General features: G+C 43.4%; 1 protein-coding gene across 1 annotated transcript; it reads right to left on the reverse strand.

Moving 5' to 3' along the window:
• Positions 1-2349: 2349 nt before the first annotated feature.
• HSP90AB1 (heat shock protein 90 alpha family class B member 1) lies at positions 2350-24712 on the reverse strand. The gene is made up of 12 exons (XM_089529627.1): positions 24610-24712; positions 21156-21308; positions 18909-19115; positions 17679-17838; positions 16055-16188; positions 11423-11734; positions 9953-10118; positions 8729-8919; positions 7588-7735; positions 4708-4976; positions 4249-4582; positions 2350-2935 (listed from the first exon to the last, which is right to left on the reverse strand). Exons 2-12 carry the CDS (start codon positions 21306-21308, stop codon positions 2826-2828), a joined length of 2184 nt encoding a protein of 727 aa, XP_089385753.1. The 5' UTR covers positions 24610-24712; the 3' UTR covers positions 2350-2825.
• Positions 24713-26535: the final 1823 nt, after the last annotated feature.

The following is a 26535-nucleotide window of genomic DNA, read 5'->3' on the forward strand; positions in this document are numbered from 1 at the left end:
CCTTTGTTAATAACCTCGACTCCCATCACACTTCGAGGCAGTGTATTCCACTATTGATCAGCTCTTACCATCAGGATGTTCTTCCTAATGTTTAGGTGGAATCGCTTTTCCTGTAATTTGAATCCATTGCTCCATATCCTAGTCTCTGGAACAGCAGAAAACAAGTTTGTTTGCAGGTAGTGTGGTATATGTGCTGGCTGGAATCATAGAGTTGGAAGAGACCACACGGGCCATCCAGTCCAACCCCCTGCCATGCAGGAAATCTCAAAGCATCCCCAACAGGTGGCCATCTAGCCTCTGCTTAAAGACCTCAAGAAAGAAACCACCACTGTCCAAGGGAGTGTGTTCCACTGTCGACCAGCCCTTACTGTCAGGAAGTTCCTCCTAATGTTGAGGTGGAATCTCTTTTCCTGTAGCTTGCATCCATTGCTTCAGGTTCTAGTCTCTGGAGCAGCAGAAAACGTAGCCCCCTCCTCAATATGACATCCCTTCAAGTATTTAAACAAGGCTATCTTATCACCTCTTAAAATGCTCCAGGCTAAACATCCCCAGCTCCCTAAGTCGTTCCTCATAAGACATGGCTTCCAGACCCTTCACCATTTTAGTCACCTTCCTTTGGACACACTCCAGCTTCTCTACATCCTTTTTAAATTGTGGTGCCCAGAACTGGACACAATATTCCAGGTGGGGATTGACCAGAGCAGAATAGAGTGGCACTATTACTTCCTTTGATCTAGACACTATACATGTATTGCTGCAGCCTAAAATCGCATTGGCCTTGTTAGGTGCCACATTGCACTGTTGATTCATGTTCAATTTGTGGTCTTCTTGGACTCCCAGATACCTTTCACATGTAGTCTTGTTCAGCCAGGTGTCACCCATCCTATATCTGTTCATTTCACGTTTCTGCCCTAGGTGCAGTACCTTGCATTTCTCGGTGTTGAAATTCATTTTGTTAGCCTTGGCCCAGCTTTCTAGTCTGTTCAGGTCATTCTGAATTTTGATCCTGTCCTCTGGGGTGTTAGCTACTCTTCCTAATTTGGTGTCATCTCCAAATTTGGTAAGTATGCCCCCAATTCTTGATGTTGAATACCACTGGGCCCAGGATAGAGCTGTGGGACCCCACTGGTCACGTCTCTCCAGGATGAAAAGGAGCCATTGTTGAGCACCCTTTGGGTTCGTCCGGTCAACCAATTACAAATCCATGTAACAGTTACCTTGTCTAGCCCGTATTTCATAGCTTGTTGCAAGAATGTCATGGGGAACCCTGTCAAAAGACTTACTGAAATCAAGATATACTATATCCACAGCGTTCCCTTCATCTAATAAGCTGGTAATTTTATATATATAAAAAAGAGAGATTAGATTTGTCTGGCATGACTTCTTTCTCTGAAACCCGTGTTGACTTTTTGTGATCATATCATTGTTTTCTAGATGTTAACAGACTCTGTTTAATGATCTGCTCTAGAATCTTTCCTGGTATTTATGTCAAATGTACTGGACAATAATTGTTGGGTTCCTTTTTTTTCCCCTTTTTGAAGATGGGGACAATATTTGCCCTCCTCCAGTCTGCTGGCACTTCTCCTGTTCTCCAGGTGTTCTCAAAGATTATTGCCAATGGCTCCAATATTACATTTGTCAGTTCTTTTAATACCCTTGAATGTAGTTCATCTGGTCCTTGAGATTTACATTCATTTATAATTTTATATTAACCAGGTGTGTGCAGGAGAATGTGAATAGTGCCTAAGGTTTCTCACTGTATTAAAAACATGAAATGGTGCCCACTCAAAATTCAGTGCTACAAGTGATTTTTACATCAGCATTTTTTATTGGCTAGAACACCTTGCATCTAGAACACCTTGCATTCTTGCAGAAAAGATCCTGCTTTGGAGATGTCTTCTAAAATCTCCCATGACAGAAATACAAAATGTCTTCCTCCTCCTGTGCCACAGGCTTCATCCTCCTGTGGATCCAGTTTGATGGCCATGTAGCAGCCAGTGAAGAGCAGAGAACAGTTGAAAAGCTATGCAAACTACAGCTAGATGTACAATGACATCATCTCCCACTGCTTCCATGATGCCTACAGCATTGTACATCCAGCTACAGTCACACAGCCAGACACTTTTCAGCCATCTCAAACTCTCCACTGGCCACATCTGAGCCACAGAAGGAAAGTGGGTTGTTGAGGGTTGGGTTTCTTAGCATGAGGAAAGAAGAGAATTCTGGCTTGCAATCATTTTAGAAAACATATGCAGGCTTAAGCTAAACCTGTGCTTGCATATGTCATTTGCAGAATGTCACTCAACTGGGTCCCTGGACTGTATCAAAAAAGAAGTCCACCACTACTGCTTCATTGTAAACCACATTCTTTGTTTTAATTCCAGTAAAACAAAACCAAATACAAACAGCCAACAGGATTACATGTCCCTGTTCTGAAGACAAAGGGCAGCAGCAAGGGATGGAGACAAGTCACGTCACTGCTCTATTACTGGGAAGATTGTTTGCTGTGTTTCCCCACCTCAGATACCATGGGATGGATCCCTAGTGGTCCAGCAGAAATAGGATTTAAAAACCTCCCAACAGGTAGTGAGGGAGAAAACTAAAACCAGTGGACTGGTCCCTTTCCCCAAAAGCAGCATTTCCTAAACAAGCAGAAAGACAGACCAGATAGGTGTGGGGCCCCTTGCAACACTGGCTACAGCTACACAGAGCAGTGAGAAACTGTACTGAGGCATGCCACTGGCACTGCTGGAGCCAGGCTTCCTGAGCAAGGCAACGGTACAAGGGAAGGATAGGGGCAGGCCAGAGAAAGGCCATCGCCCTCTTTAATCCACCTCTTCCATGCGTGAGGCATCCTCATCACCCTCCAGTGGAGGGATCTCTTCAGAGACAGCAGCACCGGGCTCTTCAGTAGCCACTTCATCTTCATCAATCCCTAGGGTGAAAGAATTGTGGAGTGACAAGTCAGTTCTAGGCATTCCATGATTCAAAAACCAGTCTGATGGGTCATGGACATGGCAGTAACTGTGGAAGGGCCAGCCACTGTGACTTAACTGCCTTTTAAGGAGGCATCACAGGGAGATAGTATTTGATAGTATCCCTTCAGCAATAGTGGAAACTTGTAAAGGTGGATTGGTCTTGCAAGATGTGGGCCAGCAGGTAAGGGCACAAAGAAGAGGGTTGAGAATACTGTGACAAATTTACTGTATGATCAAAAGTGGGATCTAACCCTGGGTTGGGATCCTCTAAGTGAATATACAGCTGAAATCCTGCTGGTGCACATCAGTGGCTGCACTTTTCCCCATAATTGTGAAATGGTGATGGGGGAAGACAGACAAAAACTGCTGGCTACAAGCAGCCTTTTTTGCCATTGTCGCATAAGATTTTGGCCTATGTTTGCTTCCCAGAAATCTGTGTACCTACATTGATGACTGGAATTTTCTTGATATGCTGTTTAGAGCTGGCAAAGTGTGACGTTCCACCAATATACTTATGTGTAGAGAGGATCTGGGAGGGTGAAGAAGTTAGCCATGTGGTAACACAAAAGCGTTTTCACTGCCATGGCAATTCAATGGGGCATTTAGGACGGGAAAGAGGAGCACTTAATGCTGTCTGACAGCCAGTAAAAAACTACTGCATAAGGAAATCCTGAATACTTCCAGAAAAAAGTATTTATGGAACATATGTCCAGTTAATGCAAGTGACCAAAACAATTCTGGTCAGAAGCTATAAGTCAGTACTTTGGGCCAGATGCAAGTACTCTACTCACAGCCAATGTGACCCAAGACCAAAGGTGGGAATTATGTAGCCCTCCAGCTGCTGAAGAACTGCTGCTCCCAGCATCTCAACATTGGCTGTGTTGACTAGGCCTGCTGGCAGTTGTAGTCCAATAACATCTGAAGTCACATGATTCACTATGTGACTTACAGACCCTTCCTTTTGCGCTAAAATTCACCAAAACAGGTGATGCAACCCATATTGTTGTCCCTGCCTTTTCCAGGACAGGCTCCATTTTTATGCTATAAGAGTGAGGGCACATTAGAATGGACAGCAGACTTTGGGGGGGGGGGGGGCGGAAGTCAGTCTAATCTCACTTCAAGCCAATGATGTGCTGTTTTAAAAGCTCTAGGAATAAATGAGTAGGATCAAACTCATGATTCTTGTAAAACATTTTGCATTTGCCAAGTCCTTCATGGCAGAAGATGTCATTTTTCAATCATTGATGTGCCTCATCTCCCACTAACTCACCTAGTCCCAGCTTGATCATCCTATAGATACGGTTGGAGTGAGTCTGTGGATCTTCTAGGGAGAAGCCAGAAGAAAGCAGTGCTGTCTCAAAGAGTAGTACTACCAGGTCCTTGACAGCCTTGTCATTCTTGTCCACATCAGCCTTCTGACGCAGAGTCTCTACAATGGGATGGTCAGGATTGATCTCCAGGTGTTTCTTAGCCATCATGTAGCCCATGGTGGAGTTGTCACGCAAGGCCTGAGCCTTCATGATACGCTCCATGTTGGCTGTCCAGCCATAGGTGCTGGTGACAATACAGCAAGGGGAAGAGACCAACCGATTTGAGACTGTGACCTAGAAACACATTGAAAAAAATTAAACATGAATTCGTGGGGCTCTGATACAAGTGCATGACGGGAATAGGGTGTGCTCTCAGCCATTTAAATAGGCAAAACAAGACCACCACATGACAAGCTCACCTTCTCAACTTTCTTCTCTAGGATTTCCTTCATCAGCTTGCAAAGGTTTTCAAATTTGGCTTTGCTCTCCTCCATTTTCTTCTTCTCATCCTCATCTTCAGGCAGCTCCAGACCTTCCTTGGTGACAGACACTAAGGTCTTTCCATCAAATTCCTTCAGTTGTTGAACGCTGTACTCATCAATGGGCTCTGTCATGTACACCACCTCAAAACCACGTTTCCTCACACGCTCCACAAAGGCAGAGTTGGCCACCTGCTCCTTGCTCTCACCTGAAATGGAAGAATTTTCAGAGTAGCTAACATCTAACTGTTATCAGGACTTCCAACAAGTTCTAGGTGCAACTCCACACAAGATATTAACACTGCATTTATGGGAGAAATGTTTCAGGTCCACAACGTTGCTAAGCCTGAAATATTAAAAAAAATTGCAAAACCCCCAACTACTCCAAAATCTGAATTTCTTAGTTGTGCAGTTAAAAACATGAGCTTCAATAATGGACTTCAAGAGGTCCTCAAATTGGTACACTACTTCCAACAAGTTAAAGCCCTTACTTAAGTACAGGGGCAGCCCAAGACACCTAGAGAGCTGTTATTGTTTTGGAAGAAGAAAGTGATTATAAGCCCTCATGAAATTTTTTAAATTCTTCCCCACTTGATTAAAATTGTTGATAGCTTCTTGGGTTAGGTTTTTGCAGTTATGATTACTGACCCCTCTTCTCCTTTAATTAAAAGCCCTCATCCTACCTCAATCACATTTAAGGGCCAAAAAGACCTAGAGGAATTTTTTGACTAAATGAATACAGGGTCTGCTGACAGCACAAGGCTGTTGCTGCACCATTTCCCCACTGGGTGTGAAACAGAAACCAGAAGGAATCATAAGTACAATGCTGTCCTCTAGGGAGTATCTAACCTTTTCTAGCCAATTTTGGGAATGCTGAGAAGACAGAGCAGCTTCCACCTCCACTGAAAGGCTGCCCCTACCTCCCCGAGCATTCATGGATGAAATGTGCCCAAGTACATCTCTGCAACCAAACAGTGGCTGGGGGAATGGAACTGCCTCTGAGATCTCTCATACTGCTACAAGGCACACAGAACAATGGTGTTGCCTCCCAACTCCTCCCAAAGTCACTGACAGAACTGGAGATTACACCAGCATCAGGGACCAGCAGGATTCTAGCCAGAGGGTGACACCAAGCTAGGAGAAGCCAAGTAACTAACAGCCTTCAAGTAATTTCCAATTTATGGTGACCCTAAGGCAAACCTATCATGGGGTTTTCTTGGCAAGATTTGTTCAGAGGAGGCTTGCCTTCCCCTGAGGCTGAGAGGATGTGACTTGGTCAAGGTCACCTGCTGGGTTTCATGGCCAAGCTGGGAATCGAACCCTGGTCTCCAGAGTTGTAGTCCAATACTCAAACCACTGCACCATGCTGACTCTCATTACAGAGCAAATTTCAGAGTGCATTAAAGTAGTCCAAATGGGTTGTAATCAAAACATGCATCACTGTAGCCAGATCTGACTTCTGAAGGAACAGGTGCAGCTGGCTCACTAGTTTTAACTGAGCAAATGAGCTTCTGTCCACAGCCAAAGCCTAGACATCCAGGCTTGGATTTGAATCCAGGAGGACACCCAAGCTGTGAACCTGAGATTTCAGGGGGAAGGATAACCACATCCAACACAGGCTGAATCCATATTCCCTGATCTGCCTTCTGTCTGTCTAGCAAGACCTCTGCCTTGTCTGGATTAAGTTTCAATTTGTTCATCCTCATCCAGTCTATTGCTGACAACAGACGCTAGTTTAGTACAGAAAACAGCTTGCTTGGTATCAGATGCAAAGGAAAGATAGAGTTGGGTGTCATCAGCATAGTGATCATACTGAACCCCGAAGCTCCAGATGAGCTTTTCCAGAACTTTCATGTGGATATTGAACAGCATGGGGGACAGAACCAAGCCCTGAGGGACACCACAGTCTAGTGACCAGGGTGTCAAACAGGTGTCCCCCCCACCTTCTGGGTCTGCCCCTCTGAGAAGGAATGGGGCCACTGTAAAATAGTGCCCCTAAACCCCATCCCAGAGAGGCAATCCAGAAGGACACCATGGTTGATGGTATAGAAAGCATGAAAAGTCCAGTAGAACCAACAGGGAAACACTCCCCCATCCAATACCCTGTGTAAGTCATCTACTAAGGCAACCAAAATTGTCTTCTGTCCCATAGCCAGGTTTGAAGTCAGGCTGAAGTGGATCTAGACAATCCATTTCATCCAGGAATCCCTGGAGCTGGGAAGCCACCACATGCTCCAATACTTTACTTAAACATGGAATATTTGAGACTGGCTAACAGTTCTTCTATCTGGTGGGATCTAGGGAAGATTTTTCCTGTAGTGGTCACCACAGCCTCTTTAAGACAAGCTGGAAACCTGCCCTGCTATCATGAGGCATTCACTACTCCCCTTAACCAATTGGCCAGTCCCCTTCAAGCTGCTTTCAACAGCCAAAATAGGTATGGGTCCAATGTGCACATGGTAGCTCTAACCTCTCCAAAGATTCTGTTCACATCTTCAGGTTGCAGAAACTGAAACATATCCAATAACACTGGACAAGCAGGGACCAAGGTTACAAGTCACACTTTCTCAGCCTTAGAAGGCAGCAAAGGCAAACCTTCTCTGAGCAAATCTTACCAAGAAAACCCAAAGATAGCCCAGTGCACACTTGCAAAGACAAGACACAGATGAACAGGCTGTCTGCATGACTTCACTTCTGCTGTTATCAGTAGAACATGTCTGTTGTGCAGTGGTGACCTTTTGGTCTTCTGTGTGTAGTATGATTTACACAAATGTCCCTAATAGCATTCTGGCTCTGTCTGGGTGATGAAATGTCACTTACCTGTGATGTAATAGATGCTCTTCTGATTGTCTTTCATGCGCGACACATACTCCGAGAGGGAATTCATCTCATCTCCTGTGTGAGAAGTGTGGTAGCGCAACAGCTCTGACAGGCGCTTCCTGTTTGCAGAGTCCTCGTGGATCCCCAGCTGAGGGCGAGACATTTAATTATTTTGCAAGTATATGTTTGGAATTACATTCACACAGGATGGCAGTTCTACTCTCAATGGATTGAATCTCTCCAAAATAAAAGGATAGACCTCAATCTGTGAATGTAATTTTTACTTTAAATATGAAAGGAAGGAGTCTTAGAGAACTTCAAATGTACCCAAAATCTTCTGAAAAGATCTAACTTGTCCCCTCTAAATAAACTAATAAAGTTATTTTTACACAGAGACCTGTCTTGTTGTTAGGTTTAGAATAATAAAAAAATGATAAAACTTCCCACAAGAGGATGGGACATGACTTACATAGTGATCACCTTCAACTGGATCCCCAGCAATACAGAAGGATTAAGTCTTTCCCATGTTGCTGTCTGAATATCTCTCAAGTTTGGAAAAGTTACTTTTGTGATCAAGAATTCCCAGAATGCTTCATCCAGTATAGTCATTTGCCATACAAGGAGGAGCATACAAGAACTGGCAGTCCCAGCTCTGAAATCCTCTGAAGACCACATGAAGCCATAAATGGGTCCATCACACTTATAAAAGTTCTGAACGTGAAAAACAAAAGATGCTGAGACTGCTGAGGATCAAAATTTCTGATGACCTGAAATTATTGCTTAGTCTCATTCTACTTTTTTGGGAGCTAACATAAATACCTTCATTTTTTTATTCTGTGATTAGGTGGGAAATGGGCCTTCAGTATTTGATTAACCAAATGTAACATTTTTAAACCTTACTTTTAGTCTCAATTTACTTTTATGAGCAGATGCTTTATGGTCTATAGGTTTTCTATCCTTTGGTGAATCCTAAGGGCTACATTTTTTTTAAAAAGGAAAAGAAATCAATACTAATTCAAAGAATTCACAAAAAGCCAATACTGCAGAAGTTCAAGAAGCCAGGAACAAAAAATTTTACTGCATGTTGTGTTGGATTGTCCAACTTGCACCATAGTCCCAGGTGGGGTTGGCCAACTCTCACCTTAAGATTTTTGGAGAAGGCTTCATAGAACTTCTTGTAGTTCTCTTTGTCTTCTGCCAGCTCAGTAAAGAGTTCCAGGCATTTCTTGACAATGTTCTTACGAATCACTTTGAGAATTTTGCTCTGCTGCAACATCTCACGGGAAATGTTCAGAGGCAGGTCCTCTGAGTCCACCACACCCCTGATGAAATCTGAAAGCACAAGATAAAGACATGAAAGTGAGCCAGGGCAGCTGATGTAATTTGAATAAGGATGAACTATTAATATTGCTTATTCTCAGCTAGTGATCTGAGGATGACAGCCAGGCCAATGTGTAGGCACACCATGCAAGGAATCTCCCTCTTCTCAAAAGTGCATTTCACAGAACTGAGTTTTGCTCAGACACAATGCCTGACTGGAAAGAATCCTGCCACGTCCTCAACAATCACAATGGTTAAAAGCTTGGAGAAAGGCTTTGGTTTTCCCCTGGGGTCCTTGGAGTGTTTAGTTCATCTGGAGCAATTTATTCTGCTGGCATTTTGAACAGTACACCACCTCCTTACGTGATTTGAACTGCAGAAGCCAAATGAACAGAGAAAGCCAGACAGATGGACAAACTTAATACACAACAGGAAGTGGTTAAGGTAAGATTTAGCACATGAGTAGGTATGATCTATGGGTGCACAATTAAAACCAGGTAGCAGCCTGACAGTGTTGGTTTTATATGACCTGTGGTGGTCTACTTTCCTTCTTGGTTAGAATCCCACCCTAAGGCGGGTTACATACCGCCGAAAAGCGGCGCTCTCCCACTGCCACCGCTTGCAGCATCCGGGAGCTGCAGCTGCCACACTGTGAGTCTCCCAGACGCTGCGAGAAAGGAGCGCGGAAATCGCGCTCTTTCCGGGGCTGGAGAAAAGGCGCACTATGCGCCATGGTGCGGCCTCAATACGTCACAACCACGCCGCCTCGTGTGGAGGCGGCGCGGTCGTGACGTAATCATGGCGGCGGTTGTGTGGAACAGCCACTGCCATTTTGTGCGCACGGAGCGTGTACTAGGGTTAGGGGGTGCGGAAGCACTGCCCCTTCCTAACCCTAGTACGTACTTGTCGCGTACTTTCTGGCGGTCTGTAACCCGCCTAAGTAATTCTACTTGGATCCTGTCACAGGAGGTCTGAGTCAAAGAAAGGGGAAAAGAAAACAACCTTCTATTTTAATGGGTAGGGTAGGAGCAGAAGGAAAGCTTACTCAAGTATTCTGGAATGAGTTCATCACAGCTGTCCATAATGAAGACGCGCCTGACATACAGCTTGATGTTGTTCTTCTTCTTCTTGTTCTCAAAGAGGTCAAATGGGGCCCGGCGTGGGATGAAGAGAAGTGCACGGAATTCCAGTTGTCCTTCCACTGAGAAATGCTGTTTGGGAGTATGGAAGGATGAGATAAGCAAGTGAGCATTTGGATGAGCTCAATTTGTGAGAACACGCGTGTCCCTTCCAAGACAGCCAGCAAAGCTTATCAGAAGGGACTTTTTGCCTGGGCAGGAAAGTAATTTATAGTAGAAACTGTCAGGTTACCAAATACCTTCATAGCCTTCATGCTAGTATTCCCTGTAGCCTAGCAGAAACATCACAGCTCATCCTATTCTGTTAAGACAAAGGTCCCTTTTACACACCATTATAGCATTATGATTTCACTTTAACTGTCATGATTGCATCTTCTGGAATCCTGAGGCTTGTAGTCTGGTGAGGCACTAGAGTTTTCAGGCTGAGAATTCTAAATATCCCATCCTCAAATTACAAATCCCAGGAATCCCCAGGATGAAAGCATAACAATTAAAGTGGAATCATAGTGCTATAATTATGTAGTGTGAAAAGGCACAAGAGGGAAAGCTCTTTCATCCCTAGGACCAAATTCAATTTCAGAGGCGGCCTCAGGGCTACATTCCAGTATTGGCTTGGCCCAAGGCAAAAGGGTGAGATCCACTATACTAGCATATTTTATCTTAAGGTTCTTGCTTTCAGTAACTAAGTAGAAGAGCCTTCTGAACCAGATGGAAAAATTCTATACAAAATCTAAGTAGCCACCAATGATTGAAGCATTCTGTAAAGTCCAAGGAGGGTCCGATTAAGCCCAAGGTCCTGAGTTTCACTACCTTTAGGAATTCTGAAGCAACACTCAGCTCGACAGAGACCAGAGAAGCTGCATCTTCCCAGTTTCAATCCATCACAAATTTGGAGATGGAGACAATCTTTTGCCAGCATGGAATCACTCAATCATATACCCAGATGATTGCTTTTAATCTACATGATAACCATTATACCCAGGAATTAGAAAAAACTGCCAATGCTTTGCAGTGTAACTGAAGGAAAAAATTAAGCCCCCCTCCCGGGTGTCTGACAGCTGCACAACAGAAGAAATTCAGCAGTCAACACATGGCAGGCAAACACACAGGCCAATGCACACTACTATACCTGTACCCAGCTAGGTACGCTGGGCCAGGCACAACAATTCTAAAGAAGCCTAGCAACACAAGTGGGAAATATATCACACTAGGGAGTTGCAAGTTGTTTCTTTCAAAGACAGCTCTAATTCTCAGTTAACATACTTAGCAGCAGTTTGGTCACTTATGCAGATCTGATGGGCCTTTTTCCAATACAGAGGCCAAGAAAGATCTGAGAGGTGTAATATGTGTCTTCCCAACACCCTCTGAATTCTCACCTTGACAGCCAGGTGGTCCTCCCAATCATTAGTGAGGCTCTTGTAGAATTCGCCATACTCTTCCTGAGTGATGTCATCTGGGTTGCGGGTCCAGATGGGCTTGGTTTTGTTTAGTTCCTCCTGGTCAATGTACTTCTCCTTGATCTTCTTGGTCTTCTTCTTGGCTTTGCCCCCTTCCTCCTCCTCATCTGAGCCTACATCTTCAATCTTAGGTTTCTCCTCATCCTTGGGTGCTGCCTCTTCATCTTCCTTTTCTGTCTTTTCCTCATCTGCCTCATCATCACTGATTTCCTTCTCACGCTCCTTCTCCAACTGTAGAGGTTAAAAAAGCTTGCTACTGTTATCCCATAAGAACAAATGTTTGAGAATCAAGGTATCTCAGGGCCCAAGCATATTCTAGGCAAGCTGCAGGAAGGGACTTGCAATAACTATAACTAAACAGAATCTGGAAAAATTACTGTTTTGGACTAAAACATCCAGAAGTGACCAGCCAGCACAGCCACTGACTATGCTAGCTGGCAGACTTTGTGAATTGTGGTCCCAAAAGTATGTTCTCCAAGCTCTTTTCAAAAAGAAAACTCACATTTATCTACTTTAGTATAAAAAGGGTGGAAAATAGGGGGGCAGGAATCCTGAGGTACCTTTTAATATTAACGTACTGTATTTATTTTAGAATGAGCTTTCATGGCTTACAACCCATTTTCTTAGATGCACTGATGGGAGTATAATATTCAAGTCTCAGGTATTATAGATGCAGTTACATTGTTGAGAGGGTTGGATCAGAGTGAAATGGGATAGAGAAAAGGAAATTGTGAAAGTGGTCACAAATCTTGAAAAGCTAGGGCTCTATCTACACAATTATATTACAGTAGGCCTGTGTATAATAACAAATTTTATTTATGTACCGCTTTTCCACAAACCAAAGCGGTTAACAAAATACATAAACAAAATAAGAGAAATATATTAACGAATATACACTAATAACTCATCCTTTACCTTAATGTTCTCTAGCCATTTCTAGGTCCTCCAGTGCAGCTCTATGGTCAACTTCCAGCAGAAGTATACCATAATAGAACCATGCTGTAGGACCAAGAAAATGTCTGTAAAGAACATATTTTTTTCAGTTGTGTATAACTGAAACGGCATACTACAAACTTGTACAATATACAAGCTGACTGTACTATGATTCCATTTTAACTGCCATGGTTCCGTCCTGTGGAATCCTGGGATCTGCAGTTTAGGGAAGATTATTTAAAATTCTCAGCCAGAGATTTCTAATGGCTCAGCAAACTACAAGCCAGTCATAGCAGTATAACTGTAGTGTTAAAGGATCTGTGGTTAGCACAAACATCCTGAAGCAGCCTGTTTTACTGCTGAACAACTCTCATAGTTAGGAAGTTTCTCCTTGCATTTAGGTCAAATAATCTGCTCTCCAGGTTCTTTACCGAACTCTGGACATGTTCCAGTTTGTCAATGTCTTCCTGAAACTCTACTTACTTCCCGTCTCACAAGACACCAGCACTTCTCTCAGGGCACTATCTGTGAATGGTTGCTAGAGCAGGGTCTTTACCTATAACTGGGTGACTACGTCTGACATGCCCATTTTACTCATAATATCAATCAGGCCAAGTATCACATCCTGCCAGGTGCTGGTCCACTTCATCTCAATCCAGTAACAATATCAGGTTGATCAAGTTGGCATACATGCTGGGCTGTTTTGCTTAGAGAGCTATAAAATCTACAGGAGTGTTCTACAGTGGTGATAGGAAGGACAATTAGGAATGGCAAGGATTTCCAACTGATTAACAACAGCAATGACAAAATTACTCTCCCTTGACCAGAATTATTTTATTTTTAAAAACATTTTAGGCCCTTGTGGTCTCTTCTAACTCGATGATTCTACGATTCTCTTCTGCCTTCTTCCTCAAACAAGGATAAAGGTAACTCAAAACAAGTTTAGAAAACTATATAAAATATACTCCCAAAACAATAAAAAAGTCCAGGGAGTTAATGAAGAGCAGACTCTGCATGGAAGAACTGTGACATCCATTCATTTCTGGGACTCAAAACAAATTTAGAACTATCTTTAAAGGGTGTATTTCATGCACCATATACTGGTGGATCAGGGGTTCAAATTAAAAGGGGAAAAAAACAGATACCACAACCCTGTGGTCTGCTCCCTTCTGTTCAATCATACAGGAAGCACTATCTTATGGGAAGCACACAAGGCACCACAGAATCATAGAGTTGGAAGAGACCGCAAGGGCCATCCAGTCCAACCCCCTGCTATGCAGGAAATCACAATCAAAGCATCCCCGACAGATGGCCATCCAGCCTCTGCTTAAAGACCTCCAAGGAAGGAGACTCCACTACACTCCGAGGGAGTGAGTTCCACTGTTGAACAGCCCTTATTGTCAGGAAGTTCCTCCTAATGTTGAGGTGGAATCTCTTTTCCTGTAGCTTGCATCCAATTGTTCCGGGTCCTGTTCTCTGGAGCAACAGAAAACAAGCTTGCTCCCTCCTCAATATGACATCCCTTCAAGTATTTAAACAGGGCTATCATATCACCTCTTAACCTTCTCTTCTCCAGGCTAAACACCCCCAGCTCCCTAAATCATTCCTCATAGGACATGGTTACCAGACCCTTCACCATTTTAGTCACCCTCCTTTGGACACGCTCATTTCTCAATGTCCTTTTAAATTGTGGTGCCCAGAACTGGACACAGTATGGTAGGTGGGGCCTGACCAAAGCAGAAAAGAGTGGCACTATTACTTCCCTTGGTCTGAATTTTGATCCTGTCCTCTGGGGTATTTGCTACTTCTCCTAATTTGGTGTTGTCTGCAAATTTGATAAATATGCCCCCAATTCTGTCATCCAAGTCATTGATAAAGATGTTGAATAGCACTGGGCCCAGGACAAAACCCTGTGAGACCCCATTGGTCACTTCTCTCCAGAATGAAAAGAAACCATTGTTGAGCACCCTTTGAGAACCATACATGAACCTTGCTTGTTTACACTTGGTTCCTTGAGGTACCTCATGGAGAAACTTCAGTAAGGTTCTCTTGCTCTGAGGCAAAGAGGTGACCTGGATAAACCCAATCCTATGCCAGTAAATGAGTGCTGGTCAGAGCTTACTAAGATCTTGTTGGTGACACATGGATAAGTAAACTTAGGTTACAAATACAGTGGGACCCTGGTATTCATGGGGGATCCATTCCACCCCTCACAGAGACCAAAATCCATGGATGTTCAAATCTCATGGTTCCCAATGGCAGCGCATGCACGCGGCAATCCTGCCATTAGAGAAAACGGGATGGGGGCTTACCTGAAGTCTCGTTGTCCCTAATAGTGATATGCCACGTGCACGCACCACCACTAGGGATGAGGGGGGCTGCCCCTAAAGGCGGCATGGCCACATGCATGCACCGCTATTGGGGACAACAATAGCAAACTCAGGGTACTTTGCCATCCATGGATGCCAAAATCTGCAGATGGCAAGTCCGCGGACAGCAAGGCTCCACTGTGTGTACAGTCTGGAGGGTTTTTTGGGATGCTGCAAAAGAGGTATTCAACACTTGCTTGCCCAACGTTATTTCCACTTCCCCAGCAGCTTCAAAGTACCCTGAGTTTGCTACAGTGGTCATTTACTGGCTGGGTGGACAGGAAGGGAGCACTCAGGTATTGCCCCATAGCAGAAGACAGCTGGCAGCGCCCTTACAGATCTCCAGCAACTCACCTGAGCTCTGGAAAGCAATGCCAGCAACCTCCCCCCTGCAGGTCAACCTTGGGAGCATGCTCTCATTCTCTCCCTAGGCAGTAAATGGCCATTGCAGCAGCCCTCCAATGTGGAAGGAACGTGGAACTGCATGGATCTCAGTCTAAGTAATCCAAAGGTAGAGATTTACATTTCTGTAAGTTTTAAAGCCATGGGGGAAGATCTTATTAAAAGCAGTTTATTCTGAATATAGTTACAAATTGAAGTTAATTTTATTTTTTGTCACAAATGCAGATACATGGTCCCAAAACTATAAGGAACATCTGCATGACAGAAGAACCTGTTTTTCCAGTTTAAAGGACAAGCAAAAAATCCTCCAACAAAACCAGAAGACACCAGCAGTGTTACCAAAACAGAAAATTACTTTCTCTGTTAGCTCACCACTGTCAAGTAGGCATCACACTCATTTTCATTTAAAAAAATGAGAAAAGGAAACCAAGAGCAGAGATTGTAATGATCTGATATTGTTCATAGTCCTACATAAAAAGTATTCGTCTTTTATAAAGGATTTTGATTAAGTATCTTGTCTTAAAAAATTCTTCATATTTTACTGATTGAAAAAAGGATTTGAAAAAAATAGGAAAAACTTTTTTTCCTGGCATGCACACCTCTATCCTAAAGTACTATGAAACTATGGTAGGGATGAGCAAAACACCTCCTCCCAATGCTGTCATACTGTAACTCAAAAGATTTCCCACCATTGGCTGTATTTGCTAAGAATGATGTGAGTTATTGTTCCAAACAGCTGGGAGGTGCATTTTGCCCAATCCTGGATGACTATGAGACGTCTAGCACACTATGCCTTAAGGTAGCTGTTAAAATTACTCCCATGAAGTAGCTACTCTCATATACATACATAGAGGGTGATGGGGTAGCCGATGAACTGCGAGTGCTTCTTCACCACTTCTTTAATGCGGCGTTCCTCTAGGTACTCTGTCTGATCCTCCTTCAGATGCAAGATCACTTTGGTACCACGGCTAATGGGCTCACCTAAATCCAGAGCAGAAAAAAAAACAGTGTGACGGGCTGAAAACACATGACTAGAGATAGAACTAACGTAGGCTAGACAGGGTGAGCAAAGTGCAGCCCTCCAGATGCTGTGGAACTGCAGCTCTCAGTAACCCTAGTCAGCATAGGCAATGGCCAGGATTGTTGGGAATTGCAATTCAATATCTGGAGGGCCATACAGTTCCCGCCTAAGTCTAGAACTTCCAACCTTGGACCCCCAGATGCTGTTGGGCTGAAATTTCCAGGGGCTCCAAACAGCACTGTGCAAGAGACAGCAAGGGGTTCTGGGAACTGTAGTCCATCTGGGAAATTACAGAATGGGAACCATTGATCCAAATATCAAGTTCCATGAACATATCAAGAAAAGTCAAGTTAATATTAAAAATGACAGAGAGAGTGCTTCTGTTGAGACCTAAGTCAGAATTTCCAAAAGGTGAACTAAAGAAACGTAGGTCACTATCAAGACAGGACAAAATGGTATAAAATTTTAATGATTTAGATGTAGTTTAATAAAAGAGCACCTTCTCCGCCTGCATATTGTAATGCTCATAGGCAAAATGTAGTCCTGCTTCTGAGATGTGCATTTCCCAAAAAACATCAATCCAGCTAAAGTATGAGGTGACTAAGTCATGTTGAACCTAATGGAATCAGCTAATGGCAAATACCCTGCATCCCATTGTTTTCAGAGACACAGTACTGACCATCTACGGGAAGACATGGGCCAACAGCTATTGCTTAAGGGTGGGGTGAGAGATTATAACAACTACCCAGAAAATGGAGGAAAGAGGGAGAGAAACAGAGTGGTGGAGGGAGGGAACAAGATTGAAATAATAGGCATATAGAAGTCTACATTATTGTTTTGAATCTCAAAATGCTAACAGTCATATTTCTGTGTGTAATGTACACATAATAGGAAAGACCAGCTGTGACAGGCTTCTCTCTCAACTGTCATCAGACTGCAGCAATTTCATCAGGATGTGTCCCAGGAAGCAGGGCCATTTTGTCAGCTCTGCTAAGACCAGTTCAGTTAGGCTCCTCCTCTCCTTGAATAGTTTCTAGTTGGTCATTATTTAATTATTCCTATTATTTAATAATTGGTGCATGATTGTGTATTCTTCCCATTCTTCTTTCACCAACCCCTTTTCCTTTTGTGTTGTGACTTTTAGACTGTAAGCCTGCAAAGGGAGGCCTTTTTTATATATATCCGTGGTATGTATGTGGCTTTCAAAAACTTTTTGGATGAAAAATAGGGTAAAAATACTTGTGCTATAACCAATAACATGTCATCCTAGTCCAGAGATGCTGGGACAGTATAAATATTGTCTAGAAAAGAATCTGGCTATGCATGGAATTGCCAGATTCTTCCACTGCTTCTGACTTAAGAACATCATTGTAGACTTTTTATCACTATCTTTCTCCAGGAATTGTGGAAGATGGCAAGTAGAGAGCTGGAGTCATGAATGCTCACATACCGTGATCTGTTCGAACAGTGAAGGAGCCGCCTGCTGATGACTCCCAGGCATACTGTTCATCATCATTGTGTTTGCTGATGACCACAACCTTCTCAGCCACAAGGTATGCTGAATAAAAGCCCACACCGAACTGCCCAATCATGGAGATATCTGCACCAGCCTGTAGAGGGAATGAAAGAAGGAAAATATGTTGAAAGGAGAAGGGCCTTTATATATACACAGAATAAAATCCCACTGAAATACAGGTCCATGTTTGAAGTACCCAGAAAAGTATGCTGCCCCAAGACAACAAAAATTAAAGTGCAGTTAGTTGCCGGTGGAATTTCAAAAGTAAGGGAATGAAAGCTAAGCAGTGCTTTGAAGGTTAAACTTATGTGACAGGCTGGATAACTGTTTGCCCCCTCATCGGAACAACTTATACAGGATAAATACACAATGCTAATTTGTCTTTGGCAGGGGGCATATATCTGTTTGTATAAATCAGAGGTGCAAGTAGGAACCCTTCATTTAACTCCCTCCTCCTTTTTTTTGCGTCAGATGACTCCAAGAAGTGTGGGGAGACATTGTTTTTAGCCCTTTCCAGCTCTTTTTCCAATAGGAAGTGAGCCAGAAATGGCCCAGAGACATGCAAAAATGGACTCCCATTCCCCTCAGGGAACATAAAACCAGTATTTTTTCCAGAGGGTGTGATCTGCCAAGTTCCCAGGGGGCCAATGTGGCCTTATACCTTCCCCCCTGGCAGTTGCAAACCTCTAGTATAAATAAATTTTACCAGTCATAGTACTTTAAACAGTACTACTTTTATTAAAGATAGGTGACTTGTTATTTTAAATGAATATGAAATTCAGGCATGCCTCCTATCTCCTCACCCACCCACCCCTGGCCACCAAGTTAAAGGTGAAAGTTTACAGCCCTAATTTTTCCTTCAGTTCCCTGATTCCCTCCCCCCCAGCCATTTTGTCACTTAGGCCTCCATTTTCATGCCTGCTGCTTATTCTCTCTCTTACTCAAGGTACTCCCAAATCTTCATGCACCTTGCCATTGTTGTCTCCTTTAACAATCAAACTTCCATCCACCACTGCTTCTTGAACATGGTGGAATGAGCCTTAATTGCAAGCATCCCCTTTAGATTGGGGTACACTCTCTAATGTTGTAATCCAGAGTAAGCCTGTTCACTTTGAACTATTATATTTTCATGAAACCTCAGGTTGTAACTCAGCCACAACCCACCTGCAAGGCTTCCATGAATGCCTTGGTATCAGACTTAGCAATGGTGCCCAAATTGTTGATAAGATCTGCCTTGGTCATCCCAATGCCAGTGTCCAGCAATGTGAGGGTACGGTCATGAGGATTGGGGATTATGTCTATCTTCAGTTCCTTGCCACTTTCCAGTTTGGAGGGATCAGTCAAACTCTCATAGCGGATCTTGTCCAGGGCCTAGGAGAGCGAAAAAGACAAGTAAGTATGGGACTTTTCCTACCAAACTTTCATTTCCATGGATCTGTAAAACTTCTTCCATAGAAACACGCCCTAGGAAATAGGAAACAGTAGCTGATAAAGATTTCTGTATTACACATTAAAGATTTGCAGGCCTTTGTTAAGAGGAGCAAGAAAAGATGCGGCTAGTATCATTAGCTTAGAGGACTTTATGAGGATTCAACAAATACATGCAAGGTGAAGACTTTAATGACTATTACCCATTAGAGGCACAATTGCTGGCAGTACATGTCTGAACATGGTATACAGGCAGTTGCTCTACAAACCTGTTACCAACAGGGAGGGACTGTTGCCTCAACATCCTTTATCTCAGACTTTTTAAAGAATCATGCTACCTGTTGAAACTAGGTACTCACTGAGAGAAACCAGGTAACTTTTATTCTGCTTTATATTTAACTATATTTAAAGAAAAGGAAATTACTTTGTCAAAACATCACAGAAGTTACTAATCTGAAAAAATCCTATTAGGCTACAGAATGTTTCATTAGCCTGCTGGGGGCTAACACAGGAAAGATGAAGAATTCTTTTCTTCCTCTGTCAGACCACTCACCTTTTGTGCTACGCACAGCAGAAAGAAAAATTAAGTTGTAACTATGAAGTTCCAATATGGACTTCAAAAGACTTGCCTGGATGCAATTCCCTGGTGCCTATGACTACGTGTGTTTAAAAATAAAGCTGATGTAAAAATCTATGCCGACACCTTTAACCAGATTAAATGGTTCTTTAATCACACACAGTGAGTGAAAGACTGCATTTCAACATAAATAATTATAGTAAAAATACTTATGAGGCCAATTACTACTACTATAGCACAATACCATATTATTATGGGTTTTGTACTGGAATGACACATATCACATTGTTATTTTAAAACTTAATATTGTCAGATTATCATATTAAAATGTGATTAAACTGTTTTAAAACTACAATTAAAATTGTGTTTAATTTTTTAACAACACATCATATGGAGCATTTATGAATGTCACATTGCAATCCTAGGTCTGATACTGGCGTCTAGGGACTGGCAAAGCATCACAGGCACAAAGATCTATCTTCTAGCTGCAGGAAATATTATTTTATGTATACAAATAAGAATCATCCCACACTGCCCTTGCAAAACTGCTTTCCCCAAGCCAGTGCTCTCCAGATATGTTTGACTAGAATATCCAACATCCCCTGCCAACAAGGTCATTGTCCCCCAGTCCCATAGCTATAGGTTGCAATAAATAACTGAGATTACACTAAATTGCAACAGGTGTTGTAGAGTACTCTTATACTCTTTAACTATGAGGCTTCTTTCATCTGCTTAGTCTTCCAAATTACAAATTTACTTGATGTGAACAAAAGACAATAATTTATTTTCTACTTCTGAAAATATGCTGCTCTGCCTAGCAGCATCACTATCAGTTTGCTCATGCAAAGTTCTGGGCACTTAGCTGGCTCTAAAGAGACAAAGACTACACAAAGATGTATATAGGCAGACAGATTGGACTGCTGCTACTTTATCTTTCAGGGGTAAGGATGGATTGGAACAAAGCAGAAGGGTTTCAAATCTTGAAAAACTGCACCAATATTGCCAACTAAGTACAGGCTCCCACACAGTGCAAATCATGCAGCCTTCTGAGTGTTGCCTGATTTTGCACCACTGGTGATGCTAGCCTGGGCTGCTGGAACTTGTGATTGGTCCATCAACACCTTCAGTCTAATGGCATGATTCCCACCCATGTTTTAATTATTCATCACCAGTAAAGAAATCAGTCCCATAGAGTACAATGGAGGGTTGCTATCAGGTATGCCTTTAATAGGATCATAGCCTGAATTGTAAGTTTTAGTGGAAAACTAAATGGTATGCACCACTAAGTGCCACAAAGAAACCTGAGTTATTGCAATGATTTAAATTATGCATTTAGTCAATCCACTCCACGTGTTATTTGTCTTGCCCATCCTCCCTGATCCCAGCCTGTGGGTCACTATACTCACATCAGAGGCATTGGAAATTATCTCTCGCAAAAAGATTTCCTTGTTGGAGTAGAAGGTATTGATGATCAGAGACATAAGCTGGGCAATTTCTGCCTGGAAGGCAAAAGTTTCCACCTCTGCCTCCTCTTCTCCATGATGGATTTCTTCAGGCATCTGGAAAAGCACCCCAATATGTTAATACTTCTCTGAGTGTTTAGGATCCACACAACAATTACCATTTAATATTCCTCTGGCCAAGACCCATTATTATCTCAGTGAAAGGTAAATACCTCCTGACACAATTACAGTAGGATAACACTACACAGTCCATGTTACTGAATGCCATCATAGCATACTATGATAAATTGTGAATGCACACAGCTATTGCATTTCACAATGCAGAGGGTATGCAGTGCACACTGACACACTACTCTAGCGGCATTATTTGACATTTGCAATGGTTCTACATGCAGAATTCTGCTCCTGCCATCATCAGTTGGATACATCCATGCCACATTGTCTATATGTGTAGTGCCATGCCTGTCTGTGTTACCAATAAGAATTTGGTCTATGCCTATATAACTATCTTTCTATCTGAAGGGACTAAATAAAAGTTCCAGATTCTGTTCTAGGGTCAGTCTTGGTTACTACTTGGATAGGAGACCACCAAGAAATACTAGGTGCTGCTGTAGGCTATATTTCAGAGAAAGGAATAGGCAAAACCACATGTGAGTATTCCTAATAAAATGCATGGGGGTCACCATAAACCATCAGGCAACTTGAAAGCGCGCGTGCGCACACACACACACATATATATGTGGGCTATACAACATCACCTCTGTATCACAATGGTTTGATACTGTGAGACAGAAGGCTGCCAGATGCCACCTAGAAATATCCTCTATTTGAACACCAGCTCGGTGACCACTGGTGGGTGGCAGGCAGAAGGAATGGAGCCTTCCGTTTCTCCTTTGCTCACAGGATAGAGATAATGTGGGTTAAAACTCTCTGTCAATCTTTGTCCAGTCCTCATGACTTCTGTAGGATTATTTACAAGGCTGGCCTAGAAAGACCATGAGTGAGATAAGCTCTGTAAGAACTTATTCCTGCTGCCATAGTACAAGGTAGTTGCTATATACAGTATTACCATGCTTATATAGTCATCCAGGCTGCTATGTTCAAACTAAGATGAGATCTGGATAGTCTTGTTCTCGTGGCATTTCTCCGATTTCAAACATTTTGTTTCAACCTGAGTCAATATCAGACTTTTTCTTCTTTCCATGCAGAGTTAATGTCTATTTTGTACTGCACACATTTTCTGAAGTATACATTTCTTCCCACCAATGTGTATTTTTCAACATATAATTTGATTTGCATTCTATGGAATCCTGGAGTTTGTAATTTGGTGAGGCCTTGCAGTAGTTTTCAAACTTTTTTTGGTCCTCCAAGTGGTTTGAACTTCAACTCCCAGTGCAGGCCAAATAATTGGTCAATACTCAAGGAGTCTGGAAGCTAAAGTCCAAAAGATATAGAACACCAATGGCTGAGCACCACTGCATTAGTTCTCCACGGCTAAGAACTCTTGAGTATCCCTAAACTGGAAAAGCCAGGAGTCTTACAGGATGGAAGCATGTCAGTTAATCGTAGTGCAAGAGCTGTGTAATGTGAAAGGGTCCAAGTAGTATTCCATCTCGTCACCAGCCTTGGAAATGGAGAAATGGAGGTTTCCCCAGGGAAATGTGAACCCAACAAATTTCATTTCCACCTCTGGCTCAAACCTAGATTTACTAGAATTGAAACCATGTTAGTATGGGCAACCAGAGTGCAAAGGGATCTTGTAGCACCTTTGAGACTAAAGCGGATAGCATGAGCTTTCGTAGACTTCAGTCTACTTCCTCAGATGGATGGAGTCCAACATGTTACCAGGTTCTTTCTTTCAGTTAGTCCCAAAGGTGCTACAAGTTCCCTTTGCACTAGATTTACTAAACATCCTCAGATAAATCAGCATCTTTCATCCTAAAACCCTCCCCAACAATGATTTGCTGCCTGTTCTACTTATTAGATTTGTAGATTTCTCTACCCAAAATGGGGATCAATAAACCATACTTGGACTATTTCAAGGGCAAATAAAACCCATTTCCTGGGCAAAGCCCCCCCACCGCACTTTGCCCAGAGAATGGCAGTCCAACTATGGTTAACTGAGCTCCATGAGCTTTCCTAGACTTGCACCCACTTCCTCACGCATCTGAGGAAGTAGGCTGAAGTCCAGGAAAGCTCACGCTACTTGCTTCTTTCTTTCAGTTAGTCTGAAAACGGGGTACAAAATGACTTCAGGGCGAGATTGGCGTACTGGTCCTGACTCTTTAAAATGAAATTAATATTCCTCATGGTAGCTTAAGATGGGATCAGTTACTGGAGTTTCCAATCTAAGTTCTTTCATAGCTTACTCGATAAAGGAGGGTTTCATAGCTTATTCAATAATGACCATGACTTTATTCAATAAGGGGGGATTGTTCAATAAGGGGGGCTTCATAGCTTATTCAATAAAGAGGGACTTAGTCACAAAGGGGGCCTTCAATGAAGGAGGGGCTTCATAGCTTAATAAAGAGGGGTTTCTTCAATAAAGGGGCTTCACAGCTTATTCAATAGAGACTAGGAGCATATTCAACAAAGGGGGCTTCATAGATTATTCAATAAAGGGGGGATTCGTATCTTATTAAATAAAGCCCTTGAACTTATTCAATAAAGGGGGATTGTTCAATTAAGGGGGGCTTCATAGCTTATTCAATGAAGGGGGGCTTAGGGCTTCATATCTTCTTCAATGAAGACCATGAGCTTATTCAACACGGGGGGGGGGGCTTCATATCTTATTCAATATGCCCGCCTTCCCCTCCGCAGCCGCAGGGCCTTTGTCGAAAGGCGCCTCCTCCGCAGAGGCAGGCAGGCAGGCAGACATCGCCCTCCTCAGGCCGGGGGAGGGCCGTGGTTTGCGCGGGCGCTTCATTCCCGGGGCCCTCGGGGCAGAGAGCGGGGCCTAGCAGCAGCAGCAGCAGCCACGAGGAGGAGGAGGAGGAGGCCCAGCCCAGGGAGGGAAGCGGCATTTCGCCATCCGGAGCCAGGCTTCTCCCTCACAAGGCCAGGCCTAGGCCGGGTCCCTTATATAAGCTCCGTCCAGACTGGAGGAATAACCCAGTTTGGCAGCGCTTTAACTCTTTGTCTCACTCTTTGCTATGGAATTCTGGGAGTTGGAGTTTGTTGTGGGGCCCAGAGCGGAGCGGAGCTGGGCCCCAGAACAAACTCCAACTCCCAGAATTCCATAGCCTTAAGCCAGACAGAGTTAAAGCGGTGCGAAACCGGGTTATTCCTCCCGTCTGGACGGAGCACATGGCTCCAGGCTTCCAGATTATCCTCCGACCCTTTCAGCCCCAAAGCTTCCTCCTCCTCCGCTGAAGGGGAGACCCAGGTCTGGGCTTACTTTGACCGACCGAGCGACCGAGCGACGGAGGAGCAGGGCTTGGGCCTGGACCGCGGAGTTGGCTGCAGCAGCAAGGCCCCGAGAGGAGGCGGCGCAGGCCCTGCCCCTCCTATATACGAGTCGGAAGCCGATCCTGCCTCCCTGCCTGCCATGGCTGCCTCCGCCTTAAAAGGGTCTGGGGCGACTCAGGGAAAGAATAAGATGGTGCCTTCCTGCCATACAGGATCCTGACTCATTGGGGAATACTTGCCCATAGGGAGACATTTAACGTTTGCCCATGTTCCCCCTTTCTATGGGCAAGTATTCTCCCATGGTTTCCATGTGGGCAAGTACTGTCAAAGTAGACTTTAGTCCAGGAAAGCTGGTGCTGCCAACTTCTTTCTTTCAGTGGGTCTCAAAGGTGCTACAAGATCTCTCTGTATACTAATTCTACAGATTAACACGGCTATGTATTTGAATTAGAATCATTTTTTCCTCCCTAAGACTTGGCCAAGGGCATCCCTGTGGACTTCCATGGCTGAGTCAGGATTCGAACCCAGGGTCTCCAGAGGCCCAGTCCAACACTCAAACCACAACCACACTGCCACCTGCAAGAAGAAGCAGGGCCTTTTGGGTCACAGCTCCAAACTTGGCTCTGGAATATTCCTTCCTTGTCCCTTTACCAGGCTTCATCCTTCTTCCCATTTAAAAACAGCCTCAGGGTGCTACTGCCATTTATTATTTCATACTCCTGCTGCCGATTTGGGTTGCCAGATGTTTTATGGAGTGTTTTTCGTGGCTACTTATGTTATTTATGAAGCTTTTTGGTCAGAAAGTGGGATGCCACTAATCTCAGTGAGTAAAGACAAGCAGGGCTGACCTTTATAGGAAATGGCATCATTATTCCTTTCCACCAAAGACTAACACATCTGTTGTGCATCAGCTTTACAAACTAGAAAATTATTAATTTCTACATTAACTGTTGTCCGTACATGTGAACATTTTTGCAGAGTGGTTAATTCATACTTCATCATTTACCTCACCCTCCCAACATTTCCCCAAGACCATGTGTTACCATCTTGGAAGACTTAGTGTGGAATCACTCCTAAAGGTACTACCTTCTTCTTCCTTTTTAACCAAGAGTATACTGATCACTAAAAATAGGTTTAAAAAAAGAGGGGAAAGGCTGGATAGCATTTAACATTGGTAGCACAAAATTCCCTAAAGCTTGTTCTTGTCTTTGTGTGCCTTCAAGTCCTTCCCAACTTATAGCAACGTTAAGGTTTTCTTGGCATGATTTGCTCAGGGGAGGTTTGCCATTGCCTTCTTCATGAGGCTGAGAGAGTGTGACTTGCCCAATATCACCCAGTGCGTTTCAGTACCCTGTTCTCCAGAATTATAGTGCGACGCTCAAACCACTGCATCGCACTATATAGGCTTTTAAAACAAAGCTTGGAAAAGGTACATTTTGGACTACAATGTCCAAACATCAAAAGCCCATTCTAGCTTAAATTTTATCTTATAGTTCAAAAGGTAGCTATTCCAAACTCTCATTCATATATATATATATATAAATATATATATGCTTCTTTTCTAGTCCTCTGGAGGAAGAAGAATGCATCCTCTGCAATTGTGTTGCTTACTTTGTGGGACCCACAAGCTCTTTCCCACTTAAAGAAAAGAGAAAGGCAGAGGAGGAAGCAGCCTGGCACTATGACTAATCGCCTCCCCTGCCTTTCCTCCCATCTTTTAATAACCACCCTTTGAAAAGTCCCCTGTGATGGTGATCACTGGGGGACTAGCAAGTGGAAAACACTAAACCCTCATTCCCTGAAAGCAGGGTGACCAGATGTCCTCATCACAAAGGAGGACAAGGCACTACAAAATGTGGGACAGGCAAAAAAACATGCAGGGCACTACCAAATAAAAGCCAAAAACACATACGTA

Source organism: Sceloporus occidentalis, unplaced genomic scaffold (assembly GCF_023333645.1).
Source record: "Sceloporus occidentalis isolate IW3139 unplaced genomic scaffold, rSceOcc1.0.p SCAF_6, whole genome shotgun sequence".
NCBI lineage: Eukaryota > Metazoa > Chordata > Lepidosauria > Squamata > Phrynosomatidae > Sceloporus > Sceloporus occidentalis.

Excerpts from the sequence above, each read along its gene's own strand:
- HSP90AB1 (XM_089529627.1), bottom strand. The coding sequence starts at position 21,308 with ATGCCTGAAGAAATCCATCATGGAGAAGAGGAGGCAGAGGTGGAAACT. Across the intron at positions 19,116-21,155 it reads TAATTTCCAATGCCTCTGAT|GCCCTGGACAAGATCCGCTA; the intron begins GTGAGTATAGTG and ends TCGCTCTCCTAG. Across the intron at positions 16,189-17,678 it reads CACTGTTCGAACAGATCACG|GTGAGCCCATTAGCCGTGGT; the intron begins GTATGTGAGCAT and ends CTCTGGATTTAG.